Genomic DNA, 25,643 nt, shown 5'->3' with positions numbered 1-25,643 from the left:
GAGGAAGGAAAAAAAAACTATGAGGTGGAAGACAATGTTCCTCATTTCAGGGGAAACATTATTTCCAGACTCTAATCAGACAATCAAAATTGCTCTCCTTATGTTCATGAAGACTGAAGACTTCCTACATCTGTACCAGTAAGCAGTAGAAGCAAAATACCAATCATCATGTACAAACAATGCTATACATGTAAAAATTTACCATTGATATGGCACATGAGTGATACCAGTATGTGTTCAAACATGCTGAGAAGATTGGATGATATCTGTGCCTTCATTGTGATATGGATTATATCATAATTTATGTGTTCTACTGTCATCACTCTAGTTTAAAATAAGAATACATGTATGTTCTAATGGAGGACACACCTACATCTGTAATGCATTGGAAACTGGTAATGTGATCTGCATAAAAGGACTTATATCCTCATTGCATCTCCCCTAAAGGGGTCTTCCTGGAGTACAATATTGATGACCTATCCACAGAATAGTTCATCAATATCTGATTGGTGGGGATCTGACTTCTGTCAACCCTGCCGATCAGCTGTTTCAGTGCTGCAGCGCCCTCTCATCATAACAAGCACGGCACTGTACATTGTATAGCGGCTGTAATTGGGATTGCAGCCCTTGATCCATTCACTTGAATGGCACTGAACTGCACATAGACCATGAGACCAATGAACGTGATGTCACTGGCCTAGGAAGAGGCTGCAGCGCTCAAAAGCCTCTTAAAACAACTGATTGGCAGGGGTGTTGGGAGGATCCCCCCTGATATGATAATGGTGACCTATCGTGAGGATACGTCATCAATATTCTGCTCATGGGAATCCAAATTAAATTACATCACTGGGGATAATTATTTTTTTTTTAATGAAAAATGATGTGACTTTTTTGGTGACCAGGCAACAAGAACTTTCATAGATATTAACAGAAAACCATTTTAAAAGTTTGTTGCTGATACTAAATACATGACAATATACCTAAAAATCACATTCAGAATATCATAAGATACTAGGGTTTCTTTGTTCTCTTCATTAGCTATTGTCTACTTCCTTGTCATAAACCTGATTGGCACCACATTGAGATGGGTACACAGGCATAATGATGGCTATTTAAACACCGGGTCCCTATCACCACATTAAAGAGATTACAGTTTCTAATACCCACTCTGATGTGATAAGACACTGTGTATGCACTGTGTATAAACTTCAGAAATAATAACCTTTAATATCCATGGGCTGTCGCCCTAGGATATTAAAAGCATTGTCTATTTTTGAGTCTGCCATTTGGTTTCGAAGGTCTCCAATGATAAGTTGACCACAGGGATGTCCCACTGCTCAGAGAGGTTCAACTCCTAGCACTTCCCCAATCGGCTCTTTTCACAAGTGGATGGAGCTGTACTGGCGCCAGAGCTTGTGAAAATAGATGATTGGCAGAAGTGCAGGTAGTCAACCCTCGGCTGATCTGAAAAGTAAGTCTCGGTTACTCCATTTAATATACTTTTCCATTTCGGATGCATGTCAGTGACTTTCTAGTGATTATGTGGGGGTGTATGAAGTGGTCATTTTTGATGCATGTGACCTCATCAGGTCCAGACAAAACTCAGCCATTGCTTCGAAGAACGTATTTGTGGTGTCTTCCCTTTAATAACTTCCCACAGTGTGCTGTCCGCATTTTTTGCGGACCCATTGAAATGAATGGGTCCCCATCCTATCCGCAAAAAAAACGGAACAGACACGGAAATAAACAACGTTCGTGTGCATGTAGTCTTAAACTGTGAACATTCCTTAGGGTCTTCTACATTTTTTCTTATATTTTATGAATAACTGTATCATAATTTGTAAACCTATAATTTCAGCATGATGTTGTTACAGAGATTCCAATATTTTGTCTCCCACTGATGCTGTTAGACTTGTGGTCTCTGGTCTCATGTTTAATCTTGATGTTGTTTCCTCTGCAGCCCACGGGGGGTGAACGTCACATATTCCATGAGAAAGTGCTGAAAAAGAAGAGGCTGTGCGCTGCTTGTAGTGAGCCCGTCGTATCCCAAGGCAGTGTCTGCAGAGGTAAGTAGTGACAACTATTACTAATCTCGGAGTGACGTCACATTTTGGCACAACTGGTGAAACTATACAAATTAGGTAAACCTCTGGTCCAACATTTGACACAAAACTGACTTGAAACCAGAATCTTGGAAAACCTGGAAAAGAAAATGGTGAAATGAGATGGCAGAGACCCCTACAACTATTCATTGGGGTTTATTTTTCTGGAGAATATTTACTAATGTAATTTTGATGAATAATCTGGGAACCCAAGTCTTTTCTACTGCTTTTTGCAAAGAGGTACATTATCTCCCTCTTGGAAGCGGCTCCCTGTGAGTCAAAATTCAACTCTCCAACAAGCCTTTGGATTTGACAAGAGACAGCCAAGCCAGATATCCATCCACAGACAGCTGTTTCAGGGTACTTGCCCCTCATCAGTACGGAGTAGGATTTTGGCTGGGTGCGATGCTTTGAATGCGGCTTTGGCATGGTGGTGAATCTCTTTAAAGAGACCAGTTCCAAGAGCTGGAAACATCTCCTTGGGATATACCTCTTTCCATATTTGTTTCCCATGGAACATTGCCAATAAGTCTCCATACAGGGCTGGTCTCTTTGAGGAGATTGAGCATCCTGCCTAAGCCACTGCTTTTTGAAAAGAAACACAAGATGGTGTGATATGTCGTTTATTACTGAAATATGTTCCCTTGTGATTGCTACCAATGTGAGCATCCTTTAATGCTATGATTCTGAATCAGGGTTCTCCGAGAGTGTGGAGGTTCCCACATGAACATTGAATACTCCTACAATTGTGATGTCACCAGAATTCTCCTGGATATCCCCATCTTGATCCTTTATGGCAATTCCAAAAAATGAAGGTTCAACTTCTGAGACCCTCATCTATGTCGAGTATGGGACTCCTGTTTGCTGGACGTAGTGTAGAGGAGAGGAAGCCACGCATGCATATCTCTCTGTTAACTTCTATAGGAGTCCCAAAGACAGACGAGCAACAGCACTTGGCTGTTCTTGGAACTCCCATAAAAGTGAAAGAGAAATACTGCCTTAAGAACACCATGGTTAATGAAATGTTTTCCTTAGGGTACTTTCACACTAGCGTTTTTCTTTTCTGGCGCTGAGTTCCGTCCTAGGGGCTCAAATCCGGAAAAAAACTGATTCGTTTTATCCTAATGCATTCTGAATGGAGAGTAATCCATTCAGGATGCATCAGGATGTCTTCAGTTCAGTTTTTTTGACTGATCAGGCTTTTCAGAAAACCGTAGCATGTTGTATTTTTACCTCCGGCCAAAACACTTTGACTGAACGCGGGATCCGGCCTTTTTCTCATTGACTTGCATTAACGCCGGATCCGGCGCCGTGTGTTCAGTCAAACTGGATCCGGCTTTTGCATGTTAAACCCGAAAAATATGAAAAAAAGTTAAAGTCCATAAATGGCGGATCCGTTTTTTCCAATGCATTTTTTCCTTGTGATCAAAATCCTGATCAGGATTAAAATGTTATCCATTTTCACACGTCGGTGTCGGAATTAAACGCCGGATTTAAACAACGCTAGTGTGAAAGTAGCCTTAGAGAGGTTGTCCAAGATTAGTAACACATATTTGCTTTAGTTTAAAAAAAGCAGCACTGCACTTGTCCACAGGTTACATATGGTATTACAGCTCATCCCCAAACATTTCACTGAAGCAGAGCTGCAGTACCGGACACAAACCAAGAAGAGGTGTGAAGCTGTTTCTGGTGTCCATGTTCTTCACATCCTGGAAAACCCCTTTAAGGTTTCTATTGTGGAACGGTTAGGATTTCCGTGTAGTCGGAAGATATAGACACGGTATTATGGAAAATACTAGGCTAGAACATAATTTACTTAGTAGTTGGAGAGTCACAGAATGCCCTACTTTACCATTCATCATGGAGCCTAAAAAATATGTATACATGTATATATTTTATAATTTAGCCATATGACTAGGCTTTAAAGAGGTTGTCCACTTTAGGCATTCTCTTTTTACTAGAAGAATTCAGATACAAAGCTGATATCAGTGATCATATTAAGTTTTTGAAGACGTGATGTGTGTATCCATCCCACTTACAGTATGTTTTCAGAACATTTTAATAGATTTACTTCAATATGTTTTTAGCCACTAATTATGTTCAACTGTATAAAACGGGAATGTGCCCCACATGTGAAGTGGTCCCTCAGGTCAGAATATTTATTCCATGAAGGGTTTCAAGAGGAAAACAGTGTACTTCTCCACCTGTTTTTATTTATCTATATTCTTTCCTGGACCTCAATGTACAATGAATGAAAACCATTCTCATACATTTTCTCTGGGGCTTTACCTCACCCTTCCTGTAAGAGTTAGAATTCAACTGTTGGGGATGGAATTGCCTAATGTTTCCAAATACAGTTTTTTGCTAAGCAGCCTTGTAATGCTTACACAGTCAAACAGCTTGTATAAATGATCAGTAGGCAATCAAACCACCACCAAGTCAGATAAAGTTGGTCTAACTGTGCTGAGATGGTCAACCATGCCAGTACCATGGTGTTACATTGACCAGCTGCATGAGGAATACCCCTAATGGCATTCAGTTTGTCATTAAAGGTGTCCCAAAAGTTATAAGGAGAACTGATGAGTGTCAGAATAACATTCTCAATGCATCGCCGCTGCCAGTGTCCTATACCACCATTGCTTGTGGCCTCTTCTAGCCCTTCTACCAACAGTTTTCACAAGGGACTGGAATTTATCACATCAACTAAACTTTTTCCAGTTTTCAGTGGTTTAGCTAATTGCAAATTGTATGTAACTGCAATCATATGATGTGTGGCAATTAAACCATCAATGTAGACTATAGGTACCTGCCTCTTTACCATGTGACTATACTTATAGTTGAAGTGTAAGGAATAGGAACAATAGGAACACACGTGAACATTTACTTAAGTTTCTCTTAGACCAGTAGAGAATAGTTGTGTGAGCAAGAAAACACCAAATCATATCCATTACCAAAGCATGCAAGGGTTTCTTTAAAGGTTTTGTGTGTACTAATAGGAAGGTGGCCATTTTATTTATCCTAAAGATTGCTCCCCAGACAAAACGAGACATTATAACTAATAAAAGGTATTTGGGAATATATTTATAATAAAGTAATATTTAAGTATTTTCATTTTCTTAGTTCCTGGAGAACCCCTTTAAGATGGCCATACACATGTATATGGATTGAAACTTCCAATTTAGGCAGGACCAGCTGCCCATCTAACGGCAGGGGGGGGTACGAATCAGGAAGTTGGATTATAACTGCCTGATCCTTTGCTCTAGGGGAGATAAGTCGCTGCCGGTAGAGTGTCTTGATGTCAGCACCTTGTAATACTTTGTTTTTATATACTATATCAGAGATAGTTTTTGGTCCTGGCCAGAAGAAGGTTGGGAGGGTCAGGTAGACCAAATTGCTGAATCTACTGATAATACGTCAATCAATCTCATTATGGACCTAAATAGCAAACCTGTCAGTGATAATGTTCGGGGTTTATTCTTCAGGGTCTAACTATTTTAGATGTATATTTGGTGGAATGTCCTGATGACCTCCCTCATGACTTTGTCCTTAGCTTCGCAGTTTGGAAGTGCAGCTAAACCTCAGTTAATGAGTAGCACTGAGATTTGTAGGACTCCAAATTTAGGTCATTTCAACGAGGGTCAGCCGGCACTCCGTTTGTAGGCGTGGTGCACGTGTCCAGGGCCGAAGTCCAAGTACAAATAAAAGAAAAGACCGGCACTCACTTATCTTCAAAGATTTTTTCTCTTTTATTCGCCACACATAGATATGTTCAGTGACGCGCGTTTCGGCTCTGTTGCGAGCCTTTCTCAAACCAATGGCATATAACAAAATCATACACTACAATTGATTTAAATAGACCGCCAAAGCGGAAATGACATCATGTAGTCATGGTAATTCAGACAAACAAAATGGAGTAAAGGGTAAAAAAGAAAAAAGAAAACAGAAAAAGCAAGAAGGAGGGAACAAAAGAAAAGGGGAAACACAGAGTAACAATTTAAATAATCAGATACACGTGAGAAACAGCCCAATCGCAACAGCATCAATAAGAATGATAGTAGTCATAGATTCTTTTGAAGTTCTCTAGATATTCGTACTATATATATTCGAATTGCAAGCTAGTACGAATATCTAGAGAACTTCAAAAGAATCTATGACTACTATCATTCTTATTGATGCTGTTGCGATTGGGCTGTTTCTCACGTGTATCTGATTATTTAAATTGTTACTCTGTGTTTCCCCTTTTCTTTTGTTCCCTCCTTCTTGCTTTTTCTGTTTTCTTTTTTCTTTTTTACCCTTTACTCCATTTTGTTTGTCTGAATTACCATGACTACATGATGTCATTTCCGCTTTGGCGGTCTATTTAAATCAATTGTAGTGTATGATTTTGTTATATGCCATTGGTTTGAGAAAGGCTCGCAACAGAGCCGAAACGCGCGTCACTGAACATATCTATGTGTGGCGAATAAAAGAGAAAAAATCTTTGAAGATAAGTGAGTGCCGGTCTTTTCTTTTATCCAAATTTAGGTCAGTCAGTCTCAATTGAGCCCTTTGTGAGCCAAAACCTCTGTGGTCAGTAATACGAGCAGGGAGTTCATATTGCAGGGTAATGTCACAGTGTCACATAGAATAGCGACTCATAGTTAAGTTGTTGACTTTTCCTGTAAACTATAAATGAGGAGTTTCCAGTTTTCCCAGTAAACCACATATAGGTATGACTCCTAGCTTTGGGGATTTTAATGTTCGGCTTTACGTATGAGACACAAATAGTAATACCGAGGCTTTCCTTTAGCAACAGATGACATTTGTGCCTCACACTAACTGCTCATGCACATGGCCTTAGCCATTTTTGCGGTCTGCAAATTGCGGAGCCGCAAAACACGGATACCGGCTGTGTACGTTGTAGATCGGTATGTCCTGCCCTCTGTTAGAACTGCCTATTCTTGTCCGCAAGACGGACAAGAATAGGATATGTTGTTTTCCGGGACTGCTAAACGGACTTACAGATGCGGGCAGCACACGTTATGCTGTCTGCATTTTTTTAAAGTCAAATATTTTTTATTGAAATATCTGGATGAACAGAGATATGTATTTTCATACCCATACATAGATTTGTATATGGTGTAGCTAGGACTGCTCAACACACGCAGGTGAGCGCAGTCTAGGAGGGACAAATAAATGCCCTACAGAGGGCATGAAAGCATAAAACTACATAGGTATAAAGGTAATACCATAAGTGATGCAGAAATAATATATATAAAATCAAATCCAACAGTAAAGAAAAAAAAAACATAAAATTCACATTCACAATTCCTCAGAGTGTACGAAGAGAAACAGGGGGGGGATGGGGGGGGGAGGGTGTTGAGAAGACATATGAGAGTGAGGGTCATCCTCCAACATTTAGCAAGGGAGATCAGGGGGGGAGCATGTAACTAGACGACTTCCACACATTCCACGTCCTTTCGTATTTCTTCGTGTTAGAGGCTATGGTGTTGGAAGCTGAGGCCATGATTTGTTCATAGAGACAAATTTTGTTGACGGTTTGAGTGACTTCCTGACTAGTGGGCGGGTATGGAGATTTCCATTTTGAGGTAATAGCCAACTTGGCTGAGAGGAGGATATGACAAACCACACCCCTGAGCGAATTATGTATATCCGTTATATCTATCAGTAACAATGCTAAAGAGGGGGATGGAGAGCACAAGGTTGGCTCTGCATTCGGGAGCTGGGAGATTATGGAGAAAACTTCAACCCAAAAAGGCTTAATTATTGGGCAGTCCCATAGAATGTGAAACAACGTGCCCTTATTACCACAGTTCCTCCAGCATAAAGGGGAGACCGATGGGTAAATGATGTGTAGCCTTTCCGGGGTGAAATACCACCTCAAGACAGTCTTTACATATGACTCATATTGTGTTACGCACGTTATGTTCTTTGAAATGTATTTGAAGGCTGATTTCCATTGTAGCGGAGAGAATTCAGACTTTAAATCCGTTTCCCAGGACATCAGCGGTGCAGATTTATGAAAGTTATCCTTATTACTAAGCTGGGCGTATAAGGGGCGAAGGGTTTTCGGGGATTGAGTAGGCAATGACCATAACTCTAGTATCTGTCTGTTAATGGATGGTAAAGTGGGGTTCTCGGTCAGGAAATGCCTGACCCTAAGATATTTATAAAATTCAGCATTGGGGACCTTAGACGTGTTATGAAGGCATTCAAAGGATCTCAGACCATCAGTCTGGAAAAGTTGGGTAATCTCTGTCAGGTTATATCTTTTCCACGTACCGACACCTAGATCAGGAATAAGATGGTCAAGAGCCGCCAGTGGGGTTGGGACCGCCTCGACGAGGGGGTCCTTGTTAGTGAGGGAGTGGTAAGTTATCCAGCAATTTAGGGCATTGGAAGCAAGGAAGGACAGTTTTGGCTTAATAAACTTTCCTGATAGCGAGGCTATGAGTAAGGCCTTAAGGTTACCTCCAGCCACCTCTGCGGAGTCAATGTGCTGTCTGCATTTTTTTGTGACCCCATTGAAATGAATGGGTCCGTATCCAATCCACAAAAAATGTAGATCGGATGTGGACCAAAAACACGGTCGAGTAAATTGGGCCTAACACATTAATAGGTCCCTGTATAGGCCATTCATTTATGTCAGTGAGAATTTGAGGTTCATAGTCATAGAGCATCTTGGATATCAGGGTGTATCTTGCCAAAGCACGTCACTTTACTGTGAAACTTGTCGTATACCTTAATCTCTTTATACATTATTATTCTTGAATAATATTTGACAATATGATGGTTCTTCCATCAAGGGAAGAATCAAAATGTACTATAATGGTGGAAGTACCATCTCGTGCTGTCTCTGAATTCATCATCACTTCCAATAGTTTTTGGCTTAGGATACGTTTATTGGTTCCATATGGTTTACTTGTACCTGCTGGGCCCCGAGGCAAAATCTGTAACAGGATCCCCAACTATGACATATCTGTTAGGCTGACCAGCCATCATACATCTCTCTTGAGAACTACCATACTACCATACAGAGACAAGCAGGGCCTGGCTGGGCAAGCGCGTGTCATGAAAAGAAGAGGGGAGAAAGTCTGACAGTGGCTTATCTCACCAAGAGCAAAAGGTTGAAATCCAGTGTCTGCGGCCAGGTTTAAAGTTTTAAGGGGAGATTTATGAAAACTAGTGTAAAGTAGAACTGGTTTAGTTGCCCATAGCAGCCAATCTTTCTTTTGTAAGAGCTCCTTGGAAAAAGGAAATTATCAAGCTAATTTGTTGCTATGAACAACTAAACCAGTGTCTCTTTACACCAGTTTTGATAATTCTTCCCCTATGTCTCTTCCTATGGCGTAGAGTGACTTATAAGTGCCTCAAGACAACTACAAGCTCTGCACCCCCTTTAGTTAAACCACTGCTTGCTGTATTGTAAAATGTCAGATATGAAGACTTTGGGGGAATTTATCAAGTCATGCACTCCAGAAAACTGTATTCAAAAAGTCACAAAACAGGGCTTTTTTGACCTTTTGAGGTCACTTGTGCCACATTTTTGAAAATGTTTGCATTTTTACATCACTCCAATTTTGAAAAGTAGGTGGGAAAGTGGGTTTAGTTAGCTATGTTAATGAGTTTTACTCCAGATTTATGACTGGAAAATTCTTAAAAAGTCCTAAAGTCACTCCAGTAGGGGTTTGTGGAGTCATATTTAACCAACAATGGCCCTGATTTATATAGCACTGACATATTCTGCAGTGCTTTACAGACATTATCATCACTTGCTTTACCCAATGGGGCTCACAATCTAAGGTCCCTATCAGTATGTCTTTGGGGTGTGGGAGGAAACCCACACTGGGAGAACATACAAACTCCCTGCAGATGTTGTCCTTGGTCAGATTCAAACTCAGGACCCCAGCACTACAAGGCACCAGTGCTAATCCTTGAGCCACCATCACTCCAGAATTCTGGCTTCAAAAAATCACACAACATGGCTTTTGTGACTTTTTGCACTTTGTAAAAAAAAAAAAAAAAAAACATTTGTGACTTTTTGCAGTTTTACACCACTCGCTCCAGTTTTGAAATATGGATGGGAAAGTGAGTGTGGTTAGCTATGTTAATGAGCATCACTCCAGATTTATCATTTGGACTTTTTTTAAAAGTCTCAAAAAAAAGTTGCAGTCTCACTCCAGTAGGAGGGTGGAGTAAGAAAACTGGAGAAGCTTTTCTAGACAAAAGTGTTAGGTTAAAGCGCTGCTTTTCTCTTTCTATTTAAGGCCTCTTTCACACGACCGTTTTTTTTTTTCCGTTTGCGGGCCGTTTTTTATGTTCCGTATACAGCCCGTTTACGGAACCATTTATTTCAATGGTTCTGCAAAAAAAAAGTTTCCGTATTTTCATTTTTCCGTTGAAAGATAGAACATGTCCTATTGTTGCCCGCAAATCACATTCCGTGGCTCCATTTAAGTCAATGGGTCTGCCAAAAACACGGAACACATACGGAAATGCATCCGTATGTCTTCCGTATCTGTTCCGTTTTTGTGGAACCATCTATTGAAAATTTTATGTCCAGCGCAATTTTTTCTGTGTAATTACTGTATACTGTATATGCCATATGGAAAAACGGAACAGAAAAACGGAACAGAAACAAAAAACGGAACAACGGATCCGTGAAAAATGGACCGCAAAACACTGAAAAAGCCATACGGTCGTGTGAAAGAGGCCTAAGGATAAGACAAATTTATCAAACAATGTGAGACATTTGATAAATGTGTCATAAAGTACTCCAACGCAGACTCAAGAAAAACTGACTTCATATATGACCCTCATGATAAATTCCTCCCATTGTCTTTAGTTCCATTAGAGGTGGTCAAATGCTGAGGGACTTTCCTTGGGTATGACTTGGTGGCATTGTAAGTTTTCCTAGGAAGTCCTACATATTGTTGTTTTGGAGATATTTAAAATTTCAGGGGTCATAGTTTTTGGAATACCGTATTTTTCGCCGTATAAGACGCACCGGCGTATAAGCCGCACCTAGGTTTTTGGGGAGGAAAATAAGAAAAAATATTTTTTTTAACCAAAAGGTGTGCTGTGGGTTTGGTGGGTTTGGAACTAGGTGGTCTGTGGATGGCACTATTACTGGGGATCTGTGGATGACGGACACTGTTATGGGGGGATCTGTGGATGACGGACACTGTTATGGGGGGATCTGTAGATGACGGACACTGTTATGGGGGGATCTGTGGCTTTCACTGTTACAGGGGGATCTGTGGCTGGCACTGTTACAGGGGGGGGGATCTGTGGATGGCACTGTTATACATGTGTCATCCACAGACCCTCCCAGCCCATAACTGTGCCATCCACAGATCCCCCGCCGCTCCTGTATACTAATATAATATGTCTTATTCAATTAATAGTTATTAAATATGCCTCTTTATTCCTAAAAGTACCTTAAATCCTAAGCGCTTCAGTACAATGCCGGCAGGCCGGGCAGCCGGCGCGGCGCGTCACTCACTGACGTCACTTGCCTGCGCCGCCTGCTTCATTCATAAAGTAGGCGGCGCAGGCACGTGACATCAGGGAGTTACGCTGCCGCCCGCCCGGCCTGCATTGTACGGATGCGCTTAGGATTTAAGGTACTATTAGGCATAAAGGGGCATATTTAATAACCATTCATTGAATATGACATATTTTATTAGTACACCGGAGCGGCGGGGCGGGCCTTTAGTACAGTGACTGCACCGCCCCGCCGCTATTGCCGGCCCCAGCTCCTCCTCCCAGTCCGTCCCCGAGTCCTCGCTCGCTTTACATCGCTGCCAGCGATGTAAAACTGACTGCATTCGCCGTATAAGACGCAGGGGCATTTCTCCCCCATTTTGGGGGAAGAAAAAGTGCGTCTTATACGGCGAAAAATACGGTAATTCCTCTTTATACACATCTGATGAGTTATAGTTTGGCAGAATAATGCAAAAGGAAAATATGAAATGGAAATTTTTGGCAGAGGTGGTCCAGTGTGCTTGTAGACGTTAAATCACATATGGAGTGTGTTGGGACCGTCCTAATGGCCATATCAAGAAACCAACATAGCAGTATTGATGCATATGATCCACATTGTGTGACAGAATTTTAAACACAGTAAAACAGCAATGTCTATATAATGACAAGTGTCTCATGCTCTGCTTTTCTCTTTCTGTTTTCCAGTCTGCAAGATTACAAGTCACAAGAAATGTGAAGGAAAGGTGAGGATGATGGCCTCCAGACTGTCACATTTTCTTCTTAAATGTCACCTCTCCTGACATGTCTTAGTAGCTACTTGCATTCCTTGTGTAATAACAATTCTGGAGCTATTCTGTACAGCCCTCTTGGTCGTAGATATTAGATTTTGTCTAATGGTCTGATAAGACATTCCACCGATTTGGACATGGTCAGCAGTCTAGTGTTTTTGAAGCCAGGAAGAACCTCACCTGAGGACTGGCATCATGGTAAAGTAGATTTCGACAGGATGTTATTTTTTCTCCTATTTGATCCTCTTGTCTCCCTGGAGGTAAGTGACATTTAGCCACACACTACAGCAGGGGTGCATAACCTTTTCTGGTTGGGGGCCACATTGTCAGACTGAAGGAATCCCAAGGGCCGAAAATAAAAGTTAAAAGGGTATTACTAAGATACTGTATTTATGGCGTATTGTACATACAGTATATATACTATAAATGTCTGGTTACATCTCCAGGTTTCCCATCTAATGAGAGAATACATGAAAAATGCATATGAGCAGCCATAAGACATAGACATACATGTCTGTCACCAGATGGTTGGGGGCCACACAGAATGATATCGAGGGCTGCATGTGGCCCCTGGGCCGCAGGTTGTGCACCCCTGCACTACAGTCACTTATCTCATCTTGGTCCATGGCTGAAATGTAGCTAAAATTGTACTGTATACTGAACTATCTATCCCATTATCATGTCCAGCTCAATGTGACATCTGCTTTATTTCTACCTCCTTTCTGTGACGTATATCCAGAATAAGTAATCGCCTGGTATGTAAAACCCCATCCTGTTCCACAATACCCCTCTATCTGTGCTGCTGCAGACTTTAGAGAGCTGATGCATGGCATGTTAGAAAACGTACATTACACATCCAGTCTATTTGATGCCTTGTACACGTCCAGCACATTTCTTAGTATTTATGAGTATTTCTCCCTATCAGGATAAGGCGGAGAAGCTGGACATTCTCTATAGGGAGAGCTGCTGTGAATGGCTCCTCTGTCCGAGCCAAGGGTGGAGGGTTCCCCGTCTGCCCATAAACCTGCGCCCTGTGGGTCTGAACTCACCTAGTGATAGGCCCGTTTATACTTTCTGCCAGATAAAGATCCTTTGTGGCATCTACTGGAGTCTTATATATTGGTTTTCCCAGGGCAGTCTATATATAAACTTGAGACCTGTGAAGTTTCAAGCCCCTGAAGTTTGTATGTGTCTGGATAAAGATCTTTTGTGCCATTTTTCCCAGGGCTGTGACTCCTTCCATACATTAGTTTTCATACGTATTTACATGATTCGTTTCGGTGGAATCCTAAAGAGATGTGATTGCGTTTAGTGTTAGAAGAATCCCTCTAAAAGTGTCCCAGGATCATAAAGACCCATGAGCCTCATGAAGCATGATTCTTCATTTTTAGATTTTAGCTACTGTTTCATTTGGAATACTCTTTACCTTGGTTTTCGTCATTTCCCTTTATTGTGGGGATTATATAAGAATAACAAGTAAATATGCAGTTTATTGCCCAGTGATTGCGTACATTATCATATATTGTTTCTAAGGCTACTGGTTTATGAGATGTCCACACAGGACAAAAAAATGCTGCAGAGTTGACCTGCGGTGTGGATTTTTTGCGTGTTTTTTTGCGTAACTTGCCTCAAATCTGCATCATATTTTCCAGAGGATTTTACATCCTGTATGGACGTACCCTTAGGCCTCATGCACATCACTGTATGTGTATTGCGGTCATCAGACCGTGTGCATGCCACCATTTTTTTTTTGCCTTCTTAGAAATGTCCGATACTTGTCTGCAAGACGGACAAGGATAGGATATGTTCTCTTTTTTTTGCAGGACCGCAGCACGAACGTACGGATGTGCTCAAATGTGCGTAAGTGCTTCAGTAGGCTTCCGTTCCGTGCTTCCATTCCGCATCTCCATGATTGCGGACCCATTCAAGTGAATGGGTCTGCATCCATGATGCGGAATGCACACGGCCGGTGCCCCTGTGTATTGCGGACCCACTGTATGCGGGCCGCAATATGGCCATGGGGAGCACACGGTCGTGTGCAAGAGGCCTTACAGAGGACATGTCGGGTTTCTGCATGAGAACTACTCATGAGCTCTCTGTCTTACGATGCTGCTTTAGTGTCATCTAGAGCCCCACAGTGCCAAAGCTAATAAAATGCTTGGTAGAAGGTGTAAAAAGCTGGTTTGATTTGTTTGGCTCTATTGTTCGCTAAATGGTATAACAACGTTAGGGTTTTATGTGTCCATCATATGCAAAAATTCAGGATTCCCAAATGACAACTTAAAGGTCATCAGTCAGCATATTTGTACCTATGACACTGGCTGACCTGTTACATGTGCACTTGGCAGCTGAAAGCATCTGTGTCGGTCCCATGTTCATTTGTGCCCGCATTACTGAGAAAAATGATGCATTCATATATGCAAATGAGCCTCTAGGAGTAACTGGGGCGTTGCCGTTACACTTAGAGACTCAGCTCTCTCTGCAACTGCTACGCCCTCTGCGGTTTGATTGACAGGGACAAGCAGTAAAAACATCATAACACCTGGTGCTGTCAATCAAAATGCAGAGGGCGCATCAGTATTGGTTGGCACGCTGGCACTGGAACAATAAAGGCTTCCTTCTTATTGGTATTTAATTACATATCTTAGTTTACAGCTGATGTAGGAATAAGTAAATATAGGAATAAATAAAACTGACGCAGCATGTCTCCCTGCAGTCTCCCTTCTCTCTCCCTGCACCCTTGTCACGTTCCCTCCCACATGTTCGGGTGTGGGAGGGAAACACCACACCGAACATAGGAGGGAAAGGGGTGGGGAATAAGGCCTGGAAACTAGGGAAAGGGGAGGGACACTACCAGTATGAACAGACCACAGAGGTAGATGAGTTCATACACTGGAATACCTAGTGTCCTAACTCACCCTTTAGGACCCTGGTACTAATGTCAGGACTGAGACAACCTGTTCCTCCAAAAGGAAGGACGAACAGGAGTCTTCCTCAGGCCTTAATACAAATGACAGGGAAATGCAACACACAAAATAACCCAAACAAAATACAAAAGGGAAAGAAAACACTTAACTTTAAGTGGCTATGGCAGCAACAGGAACTTAGCCGAGATCCACACAACAGCTATCCACAACTCCAACCGAAGCCAGAAACACAGACGTCATTTGATCCAAACGGAAAACATGTCAGATCAAACCAGGTGTTGCCAGTCTCACTGATCTCCTGCCACCTGTCTCGGGAACGTCCGTGACAACTCTCCAATTTTCTTCTATTAATCGTTTTCAGCAACACCGCCATTTTACCATGAAGCACAAGGAAATTAGTTGCGAATCTAAGTCTTCCTAAACTTCAGACCAAATTCCGTGTTGAATGCTTTGCTTCGCTCAAAATTAGCTGCCAGGCTTAAAGCGGTTTTCGGGGATTTTAATATTGATGACCTATCCTCAGGATAGGTTATCAATATCAGATCACTGGGGGTTCGGCACCCGACACGCCTGCCAATCAGCTGGTCGAAGAGGAGGCCATGCTCCATGCGAGCGCAGCCTTTCCTTGTTTGTTTACCTGCTCGCCGTCGACATCGCAGTGGTGAGCAGGTGTAATTACAAGCCGTCCCATTCACTTCTATAGGACGGCTTCTTCCTATTCAAGTGTAGAAGAACGAGCTGTCCCATAGAACCAGCTGATCGGTCATCAGTATTAAAATCATAGAAAAACCCTTTACGATAATCTAGAAAAACAACTGGAACAATGAATGGGGAGATCTCTGAACCCATGTGAAGTACAGGGCTGGTTCTAGATTTGTTAGAAAAAGATCCTATGTGATGTCTGATTTTTATTTTTTACATCAATCATGGCATAACCCCTTTAACCACTTCATTACTGGTGAGTTTAGTCATCCACCTGCCTTCATTACCAAGCCTATTTTGCCGGAATTTCTTAAAGTCATAACTTTTTCTATTTTTCAATAAATGTAGCCATATAATAGCTTGTTTTTTTCACAAGACGAATAGTATTCTTTCATGGCACCATTTTGGGTACATACAACTTATGGATTCATTTTTAAAAACTCTTTCTTTGGGAGAATGGCAGAATAAAAACTACAATTCCACCACTGTTTTCTGGGTTTGAACCTAGCAGTGAAATAATGTGTTGTGTTGTTAACCCCCTCTAATAATGGTAAAATTGGGACACCTCGATTGCATCCAGGGGGAGCAGATGGAGTGACAGAAGGAGCTACATTCCTCTCTCTAACTATTTGGATGTCCCATTTGCAGTAGACTGCAGCCTCTAAGGGGTTAATGTAGAAGAGCTGTCCAGCTCCGGCTCCCCTGTGAATACTGATGTAATTCAGCAGCGTACAAAAGCCATCACAGAAACTTCAGCTGCTGTTTACAAATGGAGCTAGAGAGCGAACAGGAGACCACGCCAATGCTTTCCCTTTCTCCAGCGCTGGTCCATTGCTTCTACCGCTGTTTCTTTACTAACAGCACCGGTGACATCAAGGTAAATGGAGCCCACTGCAGCCAATCACTATCCTCAGTTGTCTGCCGCAGAGGACAGGGATTGGCTGCAATGGTCACAAGCTGTATGCTGGCACATCACCTCAGCAGAAGGACTGGACCAGCGGCACAGAGATTTTGAATTATCTCAGACAACCTTTTAACTTGACTTTTTCAATGCCGTTACACCTAGAGGCTCTGCCCTCTCTGCAACTACTGTGCCCTCTGCACTTTGATTAACAGGACCAGGTGTGATGATGTTTTTACCGCCTGGCCCTGTCAATAAAAGTGCAGAGGGCGCAGAAGTTACAGAGAGAAATATTCAATACCAATAAGATGGAAGCCTTTATTATTCCAGTGCCAGAGTGCCAACCAATACCATTCAGTCTGCACCACTTAGGGAGGCCAGGTCTTTTGCTCGATTTACTTCTTCTAAATCATCCTTATTGGTCTCCATGTCCTAGAAAAGTCAGCAAGATGAAGAGAGAGGAGGAGCTGGATGTTCCTGATGACATATTCTCATCGATATTAGATGATGTGGATAAGTAGGAAAAGCAGATGGCAGAATAAGGGCTCCCATCTGTAGGGCCGGAGAGCGCTGGGGTTGGAGAAGTGGGTATGCCAGAGCTGATTAATATTCAGTGTTTACTGCAGGAGATTGCAGGCAAGAACAGAAATAATATGCATATTGTGCCCCCAGCTAACCAGCCATACCCCATACCAGCAACAGCTCATGTTTAAAGGTGCCACGCGGCCATTAACAATGAATGATGACTATACAGCGCGGTCTTCATTATTACATGAAAGGCAACTGCGGGGTAATTGGCCGTGCGGTTCTTCACCACAGCATTACCACAACACGGCCGCTCTGTGTGGCCATACCCTAAGGCAGAGTGGCCTAGGTATATCTGATTTATAGCGATTTGTGACAAATTAAATATTAACAAATAGAATTTCTTGGCTAAGGGTACTTTCACACTAGCGTTTTTCATTTCCGGCATAGAGTTCAGTCACAGGGGCTCTATATTGGAAAAGAACTGATCAGGCATATCCCCATGCATTCTGAATGGAGAGTAATCCGTTCAGGATGCATCAGGATGTCTTAAGTTCAGTCGTTTTGACTGTTCAGGCAAAAGAGAAAACCGTAGCATGCTACGGTTTTATCACCGGCGAAAAAAACTGAAGACTTGCCTGAATGCTGGATCCGGCATTTTTCCCCATAGGAATGTATTAGTGCCATATCCGGCAATCAAAATACGCAGACCGGTAAAAATGTGTAAAAATATACAAGACGGATCCGTCTGTCCGCATGACAAGCGGAGAGACGGATCCGTTCTTGCAATGCATTTGTGAGACGGATCCGAATCCAAATGCTTTCAGTCACATCCAGATCGGCGGATCCGGCAGGCAGTTCCTACAACGGAACTGCTTGCCGGATCACACTGCCGCAAGTGTGAAAGTAGCCTAACTTTGGTGAAGCTGCCGAATCAAATTGGGGCGGGGGGTGTCCTTTCTGCTGCAGCTCTCTTCCTGTAACCGCCACAGCTTCCAACAGAACATATGGCTGGTGTGCAGTTCAAGATTTAAACTGAGCGTGTTCGGCCAGACGGCGAGACGGACAAAAAATAAGGAAAATAAAAAACAGCAGGTGGCGCTATACAGATACTATTTATTTAATAACTCACTTGCTAAACAAATTTTTTTATTACATGCAATTACAAAAGTATTCACATCCAGGTGCTGGTTTAATATAGAATGTTTCATGCCACAACCCCTTTAAGTAGAAAATATGTTTGTTTCATAACATCACTCTTACTCCCCGCTTGCAGGTACCCCCAGGTTGCTCCTCTCCCCCACCAGCTGACATGGTGAGTAGTTTAGCCTTTTATCTCTGTTTTATAGAAACTTGTAGTCCAGGATGGCAGAGATGTCATGCAGCTACACGCTGCGGCTCTTAGATTTAGGCTCTGCCAATAATATAAAGGGTATTTGGGTTTTAGCAAATACATATTCTTTGTATAATGAAAAGTTATAAAACTTTCTAATACACTTTATTTATTAGTTCTTCACAGTTTTCAAAATCAGATTGTTGTCATTGAGCAGGAATACTTACGGTACGGCCACATGTGGCGTAAATTATGTGGATTCTTCACAGTGGAATTTCACGTGGAAAATCGACAGCATTTACAGTTCAAGCGAAATGGATGATATTTTAGAAATATCATGAACATGCTGTGGAGAGAACTCGCAGGATAAACTGGCCTGTGCTGCAGATTTTCAATCCATAGCATGTAAATTTATGCTGCCAGCTTTACCCGAAGTTTTCAAGGGATTTTGTACACTGCAACTTCTGCTGCGGATTTTGCTGCTGCAGATGCGTTTCAGATTTTGCTGTGGATTTGCCATGATTTCCACCCAATGCATTGCAAAGCGTGAAATCCATGGTGGATATTCGCGTTATAACTCCTCAGGATCAACCGTACCATATACGTGGTTTGATGGAGTTGACAACAAGTGCTCTTTAAAATCCACACTACATGTTAATTTATGCAGCACATTTTTTATGAGATTTATTAAAATCTCATCCACTTCCGTAAAACACTACTTGCGTAACCATCCCGTGTGGATGTACCCTTATTGCTTTCTCACAGGGGATATAAATCTATTCAGGTGATAGACACATCTGGTTATAAGACATCCCTGATAACTGGACTGTAAAAAAAACATGCACCTTGGTGTCCATAACATGAACAGGACAGAGTTTAATTTATGTGTTGTATACAATGAAGGTTCCCATTGAATGAGAGCAAGCAGAGATCTTGAAAACAATTAGAAACTGATACAGAACATCTATTGGAAAAGTGTATGTGAGATGTGCCTAATTTATTAAAGGGAACCTGTCACCAGTTTTATGGTGTCCTAACTAAGGGCAACATAAATAAGTGACTGATTCTCTTAGCAAAATGCTGGGTCACTTTCTTTAATTGACCCAGTCAATCTGCCAACATATTGTATTGAAAAGCTCCAGCTGATAATGATGAGTCCTGAATATTTATGAGCTCCTGACTCTCCCCGCCCACCTACTGCTGAATGACAGTTTGTTTCCATATGAATCAGCAGCAGGTGGGCTGGGGAGTGGCTATAGCTGTGAATTAAACATACGCTGGACTCAATGACATCACGCTGGACTCAAATCAGCTCATTAGCATGCAGCATGCGCCATCTTTGCATGTATATTATGAGTTAACCATCTGTCACACCAGTAAGTGAATACATCTAAGGTACTTTTTAGTAGTTAATGATTGTATATAATTAGTTAGATTATAATCAAATATCCACATGACAGGTTCCCTTTAGGAGGCAGATGTCTCTTAATGCAGTATATTAGGAGCATCTCTGCCCTGCAGTGCACCAGAAACTCAAATCTATGCCAACTATGGGCTGCTGTAGACTCCAGCTACAACTTACCCCAACTAACTGGCTTAAGTTATAGTAAATCCAATGGGCCGCGCTAAGCCCTGGCCATCCAGATAAGTCCCATTCATATGTTTTTCTTTTGAAATATTCAATTTTCTATACATTTCTGATTATTCAGATTTTATTTGTTCCCATTAGACTTAGCAGTATGAGAATTGCAACTTTTCAGCCAGGGAAACATCAGGCCGTGTCATATTTGCAAAATCCCTATGTGAAATCCTTCAGATTGGGATGCAAACTGCCATGTATGTACTAACATGTGTCCTGTCATACAGAGAAGAAGAACGGCTCCCGGCCCGTGCATCCAGCACATGGTAAGTAGGAAGGGGATTAATCAATACAGGGAAAGCGGAGGGGCTGGCAAGGAAGGGGTGATGGAAATGAGCAGGACGTGGCTGCGTTTCTGTGTCAAGTTTATGTTGGCTGAAAGTAAGGAGAAAGTGACACAGCCAGTTCTAGAGAAGACGATGAGGAGGAGGAGGGGTGGGAGGAAGGAAAATTCAGGGACGGACTCTGGAATAATATTTCTTAAATCTATATACAGTACAGACCAAAAGTTTGGACACACCTTCTCATTCAAAGAGTTTTCTTTATTTTCTTGACTATGAAAATTGTAGAATCACACTGAAGGCATCAAAACTATGAATTAACACATGTGGAATTAGATACATAACAAAAAAGTGTGAAACAACTGAAAATATGTCATATTCTAGGTTCTTCAAAGTAGCCACCTTTTGCTTTGATTACTGCTTTGCACACTCTTGGCATTCTCTTGATGAGCTTCAAGAGGTAGTCACCTGAAATGGTCTTCAAACAGTCTTAAAGGAGTTCCCAGAGATGCTTAGCACTTGTTGGCCCTTTTGCCTACACTCTGCAGTCCAGCTCACCCCAAACCATCTCGATTGGGTTCAGGTCTGGTGACTGTGGAGGCCAGGTCATCTGGCGCAGCACCCCATCACTCTCCTTCATGGTCAAATAGCCCTTACACAGCCTGGAGGTGTGTTTGGGGTCATTGTCCTGTTGAAAAATAAATGATGGTCCAACTAAACGCAAACCGGATGGAATAGCATGCCGCTGCCAGATGCTGTGGTAGCCATGCTGGTTCAGTATGCCTTCAATTTTGAATAAATCCCCAACAGTGTCACCAGCAAAGCACCCCCACACCATCACACCTCCTCCTCCATGCTTCACGGTGGGAACCAGGCATGTAGAGTCCATCCGTTCACCTTTTCTGCGTCGCACAAAGACACGGTGGTTTGAACCAAAGATCTCAAATTTGGACTCATCAGACCAAAGCACAGATTTCCACTGGTCTAATGTCCATTCCTTGTGTTCTTTAGCCCAAACAAGTCTCTTCTGCTTGTTGCCTGTCCTTAGCAGTGGTTTCCTAGCAGATATTCTACCATGAAGGCCTGATTCACACAGTCTCCTCTTAACAGTTGTTCTAGAGATGTGTCTGCTGCTAGTACTCTGTGTGGCATTGACCTGGTCTCTAATCTGAGCTGCTGTTAACCTGCGATTTCTGAGGCTGGTGACTCGGATGAACTTATCCTCCGCAGCAGAGGTGACTCTTGCTCTTCCTTTCCTGGGGCGGTCCGCATGTGAGCCAGTTTCTTTGTAGCGCTTGATGGTTTTTGTGACTGCACTTGGGGACATTTTCAAAGTTTTCCCAATTTTTCGGACTGACTGACCTTCATTTCTTAAAGTAATGATGGCCACTCGTTTTTCTTGCCATAATACAAATTCTAACAGTCTATTCAGTAGGACTATCAGCTGTGCATCCACCTGACTTCTCCACAACGCAACTGATGGTCCCAACCCCATTTATAAGGCAAGAAATCCCACTTATTAAACCTGACAGGGCACACCTGTGAAGTGAAAACCATTTCAGGTGACTACCTCTTGAAGCTCATCAAGAGAATGCCAAAAGTGTGCAAAGCAGTAATCAAAGCAAAAGGTGGCTACTTTGAAGAACCTAGAATATGACATATTTTCAGTTGTTTCACACTTTTTTGTTATGTATATAATTCCACATGTGTTAATTCATAGTTTTGATGCCTTCAGTGTGATTCTACAATTTTCATAGTCATGAAAATAAAGAAAACTCTTTGAATGAGAAGGTGTGTCCAAACTTTTGGTCTGTACTGTATATTCTACACATGTATATATGATATGGATATTTACTACACCCCTGTAAGATGCCGGACTTAACCACAGCATGACTGTGTATTATCATGGTTACATATTTAATACGGTTGAAAAAAGACATAAGTCCATCAAGTTCAACCAAGGAAGAGGTGGGGAAGTGAATTTAAGATAAAGGGAGCAAGACCCAGATTAATGTCATTTACTTTTAAGAATTTCTCTAGGCCCTTTTTAATAGTGCCCACTGTTCCTGCTGTGACCACGTCCTGAGGAAGTCTATTCCACAGATTCACAGTTCTCACAGTAAAGAAGCTTTGACGCCTCTAGAGAATGACTCTTGTCTTTTGAGGGGATTTTACATGGAAAAAAATTTCACCGTATTTTTGAATGGCCCATTTATATATTTTTGTATAGGTTAATCATGTCTCCCCTTATATATTTCTTCTCAAGACAAAATTTAATTCTTTTAATCTATCCTCATAACTAAGACCCTCCATGCCCCTTATCCATTTAGTCGCTCTTCTTTGTACTTTCACCAGCTCCAGGGCATCCTTTCTATGGATTGGTGCCCAGAACTGAACTGCATATGAGGCCAATGAGGAACGCCATTTTAATAAAAGTGCAAATGGTGCAGCGGGGGTATGCCCATGACATAAATTACCCTACCACATTTGCTATATGTTCCCATTTAAAGATTACAAAAAAATCCACACTGGGAAACATTTCTTTGCTTCCAGAGATCCTTATGTGTATAAAAAGGGGGATATATGGGGTGGTATGTAAAAAAAAAATAAAAAAAAATGACACCCCATAAAGTTTTAAAAGATAATGAACCCTTTTAAAGAGGTTCTCCGGGCTTTTAATATTGATGACCTATCCTGATGATGGCATGCACGCCTTCCCTTCATACAGCTGATCGACGTGGGTGCCGGGTGTCGGACCCCTGCTGATTTGATATTGATGACCTTTACTGAGGACAGGGTATCAATATTAAAAGCCCGGAGAACCCCTTTAAGTACCAGTCTTTGCCACCATTTTACAATTTGCATAGAATTGATTATCTTTTGTAAATACATATCATCATTGATATTGACTGACCCTGATTACAGCCTGATGTATTGCCCAGAGCTGCATTCACAATACTGCAAGCTTCAGAGCTGAAATCTTCTTGCATTTCTTTTGGGCTGCCCAGAGCTTGTTCTAGTGATTTTCTTTCTGGAGAGAATTGTTATCACCAACCCTGTACTGTACAATAATATTATGTAGGTAAAACTAATGCTGGCTATACACATTAGATATCTGTTGGAGGCCCCACATACACATTAGAAAGCCGGCCTTTTCCACTGAAAGCAGGGGATTCGGCCAAAATACATCTAATGTGCATGGCTAGCTTATCGGTCCCACTACATGATAGGAGCTCAGCTGAGCTGTTAAAGGTGTGTTGACAAGTTTCTTTGACTATTTCCAATATCATCCGACAGAAGTGCGAATGCAGCTCTGAAGTACAATACAGATTGTCATTTAAGTTTAGTTCAAGATAATTAATGAAATACATTTATAAAGTTACCAAATAATTTTGTGTGTATACCTGTAACATTATGTTCTGGGTTGAATATATATATATATATATATATATATATATATATATATATATATAGAATCAGCTATGTTAAAGAGCATTCTTTCCTGACTACAGCTAGTTGTTATTCCGGACCCCCTGGATTTATTCCACTTTTTGTGCTGTTGTTGCTCCTGGATAAACACCACAAACCACTTTTCTCATTAGAGTTTTGCAATCCTGAGCTGAACAAGAGAGAAACAAGGGGAGTGGTGGCTCCACTGAGAATTGTATAACTCACTGTGGAAATAAGAAACAGCATTACTGTATGTTACAGCACCCCTGCCAGCCTTTATATGCTGTGCCATCTGAGAAGCTTTATATGATTTGATAAAAACTAAACCCTATAAATCCACACTCATGCTGGGCTTCTAAGGCAGTAGCAACCAGTGCCCAGCCTGCCCTGCTCTCAACCAGAGGTTGATGGTCATCCCTGCATACAGGCACAATCACCGAGTGAACAAATAATGGGAAGATTAGATAGATAGATACATGACACAACCCTGACTACATTTGCAGTGATCACATACCCTTTTTGTTCATGTGATATGCTGAGTTGCTATGTTGTTGTATTTTTCAGGGTTCCACCAAATCTCTCAATGTCAAACAGAGGAGCTCTCTGCCAAGGTGAGGGTAGATCCTTCTTAAACCCCTGGGGTTGATCACTTATACTGCTCTGAAGGTAGATTGATCTTTATTACTGCTGTGAGGGTATATCCTTCTTACTGCCCTGAGGGTTAATTCTTCTCTCTGCTCTGAGTTTTTTTTTTTTATGGCTCTGAGGGTTGCTCATTCTTCTCTCTGAGGGTTGATCATTATTACTAATCTGAGGGTTGATCCTTATTAATACAAACCAGATTCCAAAAAAGTTGTGACACTAAACAAATTGTGAATAAAAACTGAATGCAATGATGTGGAGATGACAAATGTCAATATTTTATTTGTAATAGAACATAGATGACAGATCAAACGTTTAATCCGAGTAAATGTATCATTTTAAAGGAAAAATACGTTGATTCAAATTTTCACGGTGTCAACAAATCCCAGAAAAGTTGGGACAAGTAGCAATAAGAGGCTGGAAAAGGTAAATTTGAGCATAACGAAGAGGTGGAAGACCAATTAACACTAATTAGGTCAATTGGCAACATGATTGGGTATAAAAAGAGCTTCTCAGAGTGGCAGTGTCTCTCAGAAGCCAAGATGGGTAGAGGATCACCAATTCCCACAATGTTGCGCAGAAAGATAGTGGAGCAATATTAGAAAGGTGTTACCCAGCGAAAAATTGCAAAGACTTTGCATCTATCATCATCAACTGTGCATAACATCATCCGAAGATTCAGAGAATCTGGAACAATCTCTGTGCGTAAGGGTCAAGGCCGTAAAACCATACTAGATGCCCGTGATCTCCGGGCCCTTAAACGACACTGCACCACAAACAGGAATGCTACTGTAAAGGAAATCACAGAATGGGCTCAGGAATACTTCCAGAAACCATTGTCAGTGAACACAATCCACCGTGCCATCC

The 25,643-nt window shown here is 41.7% G+C and overlaps 1 protein-coding gene across 3 annotated transcripts in view; it reads left to right on the top strand.

Moving 5' to 3' along the window:
* TNS2 (tensin 2) overlaps positions 1-25,643 on the top strand; it is a 175,443-nt gene that overhangs the window by 84,924 nt on the left and 64,876 nt on the right. For all 3 annotated transcript variants that reach the window (XM_044287578.1, XM_044287580.1, XM_044287579.1), the window contains exons 2-6: positions 1,961-2,066; positions 12,294-12,331; positions 18,708-18,746; positions 20,631-20,669; positions 24,699-24,745. In XM_044287578.1, coding sequence (XP_044143513.1) covers positions 1,961-2,066; positions 12,294-12,331; positions 18,708-18,746; positions 20,631-20,669; positions 24,699-24,745 — 269 coding nt within the window. The remainder of the gene's footprint in view (positions 1-1,960; positions 2,067-12,293; positions 12,332-18,707; positions 18,747-20,630; positions 20,670-24,698; positions 24,746-25,643) is intronic.

This window comes from Bufo gargarizans, chromosome 3 (assembly GCF_014858855.1).
Source record: "Bufo gargarizans isolate SCDJY-AF-19 chromosome 3, ASM1485885v1, whole genome shotgun sequence".
Lineage (NCBI taxonomy): Eukaryota > Metazoa > Chordata > Amphibia > Anura > Bufonidae > Bufo > Bufo gargarizans.
This window is presented reverse-complemented; position numbering and strand designations above follow the sequence as displayed.